We start from the raw sequence: 3201 nt of genomic DNA, 5'->3' as shown, positions 1-3201 counted from the left end.
ATATATATATATATATATATATATATATATATACATATATATATATACATACACATATATATATACATACACATATATATATATACATATATATATACATACACATATATATATACATACACATATATATACATACACATATATATACATACACATATATATACATACACATATATATACATACACACACATATATATACATACACACATATATATATATACATACACATACATACACATACATACACATATACACATATATATACATACACACATTATATATATATATATATATATATACATACACATACATACACATATATACATACACATACATATACATACACATACATACACATATACATACACATATACATACACATATACATACACATATACACATATACATACATACACATATACACATATACATACATACATACATATACACATACATACATACATACATACATATACATATATTAGTGCAATGGTAAAAAAGCAATAGAACAGGGTTCGTCTATCAACTTGGGCCCACAGCAGAAGTTTTTTAGCAGAAGCAATCGGTCTTTTGCACGTGACGTCACGCCTATGCTGGGCGCCATATTGGGGGGGATTACCGTCGTGAGCAGTACTGATAGCAGCGTAGCTTTTCCGAGTTAGCTTCAGTTCTTTTTCCACCTTAAGCCGAGTGTGCTTTTAAATTCAAAAATGGCTCGTTGGTGTTGCATAAAAGGCTGTTCGAGTAAAACAGGACACTTTGGCATAAAGTTTTTCAGGTTTCCCATCTATAGAAAAGACCGTGGACAGCAAATGGAAGATCTAAGCAGGAGACGCAGGTTGGCCTGGGTTGCAGCTGTCAGGCGCAAGGAGATCACATTCAATCAGATATCAGCGAACATGCGTGTTTGTTCACTGCATTTTCATAAAGGTAAGCTGATTTTTTATTTAATGCTTTGTTTCTCTATTATTCTGTGATGCTACAGTTATCTATAAGTACTTTATTTATATCCTATTTATATACAAGACGTACTTAAATAAACGAATAATGAACTAGGTCTGAAAACAGAGCTAAGTCAGATTTAGACTAAAAATACTGTCTAAGTCTGAACTAAACCAGGGCTAAAATAGCAATAAGCCAGAACAACTAGCAGGATTTAAGATCTGTCTTGACATATCACAGCTGTCATCTGTCATTCATCTGTCATCTCTATGTGATTGCAGGTCAGTCAGCTTATGAGATGATGGAAAGTGATGCGGACTGGGCTCCATCTCTACGTCTGGGTCACACTGACGTTAAACCGACTGACGCAGCACGCTATGCAAGACGACGTAAACGAGACCAGCAACGTAACAGCACATCACAGGAAGCTGAGTTAGTGGCGCAGCAGGATGAAGACGTTTGTGGCCATCATGTCCTGGAGGAGGCTGATCTGTTTGCTGAGGTGCAGCTGGAATGCGTTTCAGATCCGACTGATGAATCTGAACAGATTGCTGAACAGGGGACTGTCATCCCTGAATGTGAAGCATGTGCCCTTAAGTCGGCAGAAATAAATAGACTCAGAGAAGAAAATGGAGAACTGAGGCAGCAGGTGAACAGAGTTAAGTTCAGTGATGGCTTTTTTTCCGAAGATGACAATGATAAAGTAAGACATTATACAGGACTGCCTAATCTTCAAACCTTCAAGCAAATACTGTCACTGCTGGTTTCTGTCACAAACCCCAAAAAGACACTTCTCACACCATATCAAATGCTGCTTCTGACATGTATGCGGCTAAGACTCGATGTACCTGTTTATCTCCTTGCTGATCTGTTTTTTGTTTCACCTAGTACTGTCTACAGGGCTTTCAGCGATACTGTGTCACAATTATATACAATCCTGCAACCTTCTATTGTGTGGCCAGACAGAGACACATTGCGTAAAGTTATGCCACACGAGTTTGTGCATTCATTTGGAAATAAGGTTGCTGTGATTATTGATTGCTTTGAAATTTTTACAGAGAGACCATCTAATGTCAAAGCCCGGGCCCAGATGTTTTCAAGTTATAAGCACAACCACACCATGAAGTACCTGATAGGAATTACACCCAGAGGAGCCATCTGTTTTTTGTCCAAAGGATGGGGGGGGCGTACAAGTGACAAGCATATCACACTTAATAGTGGATTTCTTGATAAATTGTTGCCAGGGGACATTGTTTTGGCTGACAGAGGTTTTGATATTCAAGAACATGTTGGGATGTTGTGTGCTGAGGTGAAACTCCCTGCTTTTACAAAAGGCATGTGTCAGCTAGATGCAAAAAACGTGGAGGAAACTAGAAAAATAGCACATCTGAGAATCCATGTTGAAAGGGTGATTGGAAATGTATGTCAAAAGTATAAGATCTTGTCAGGTACAATGCCAATCTCTCTGATACTGCCATGCGAGTGTGAGGATGTAACGCTTTTAGATAAAGTGGTTACAGTGTGTTGTGCATTTACAAATCTTTGCCCAACTGTAATTAAATAATGTGACAGTTACTGTAAATGATTTATGACACAATGAAATGAAATAAACATACAAAATGTTCAACTGTTGTCATAAGATTTACATCCACATATTGAATTTTGGTGGTTCTTAATTGTTACCTGTCGTGATGCAGAACAAAGGTTAAAAAAATGTAACATATCAAATATATCTTGCATAAAAATAAAATTACAAAAGCTTCTCATTTGTTCAAGCCATCTTTATTAAGCAAAGTATGTGCCTCACATCTTACTGGTGCATGAAGAACAAAACCATGTCTCTTCCTGTGCAGGTGCAAGCTGCAGACCCACACAACTGAAATGGAACCAAACTGTTTTACAGTTTTCGTTGTCACAGGCGACCATGTCATCTTTGCTCTCAGGACACCGGCAAATGCACCACACAATATAGCCCCAGAAGAATTTAGGATTGCCCAAGGCTTGAGTGGTGCTTCTCGCAAGCGTTGGGAGTGCATCACCTAAAAAAACACACAAAATAGAGTAAAAATTACTTGTAATACAGACTTCAGAGTAAAATGTTCTAACATCATATACAATATATTAAGATTAATGTGTTGCTTTGAGATGTAAATTCATGTTCTGACTGAGATACACAACCTCCACTTATTCTAACCTCACATATTTGTGAAAATGTATGTGTATTTGCTTGGATTTATAGTTAAAGTATGGATTACAGG

The 3201-nt window shown here is 37.1% G+C and overlaps 1 protein-coding gene across 1 annotated transcript; it reads left to right on the top strand.

Annotated features, from left to right (window-relative positions):
- The first annotated feature begins 614 nt into the window (after positions 1-614).
- Positions 615-2986, top strand: LOC119429300. Its single transcript, XM_037696957.1, has 3 exons — positions 615-931; positions 1225-1767; positions 2862-2986. Exons 1-3 carry the CDS (start codon positions 712-714, stop codon positions 2984-2986), a joined length of 888 nt encoding a protein of 295 aa, XP_037552885.1. The 5' UTR covers positions 615-711.
- Positions 2987-3201: the final 215 nt, after the last annotated feature.

This window comes from Nematolebias whitei, unplaced genomic scaffold (assembly GCF_014905685.2).
Source record: "Nematolebias whitei isolate Nwh7 unplaced genomic scaffold, NemWhi1 Nwh_scaf_340, whole genome shotgun sequence".
In the NCBI taxonomy this organism is placed as follows: Eukaryota; Metazoa; Chordata; class Actinopteri; order Cyprinodontiformes; family Rivulidae; genus Nematolebias; species Nematolebias whitei.
This window is presented reverse-complemented; position numbering and strand designations above follow the sequence as displayed.

Excerpts from the sequence above, each read along its gene's own strand:
- LOC119429300 (XM_037696957.1), top strand. The coding sequence starts at position 712 with ATGGCTCGTTGGTGTTGCATAAAAGGCTGTTCGAGTAAAACAGGACAC. Across the intron at positions 932-1,224 it reads TTCACTGCATTTTCATAAAG|GTCAGTCAGCTTATGAGATG; the intron begins GTAAGCTGATTT and ends ATGTGATTGCAG. Across the intron at positions 1,768-2,861 it reads TCAAATGCTGCTTCTGACAT|GCGACCATGTCATCTTTGCT; the intron begins GTATGCGGCTAA and ends TCGTTGTCACAG.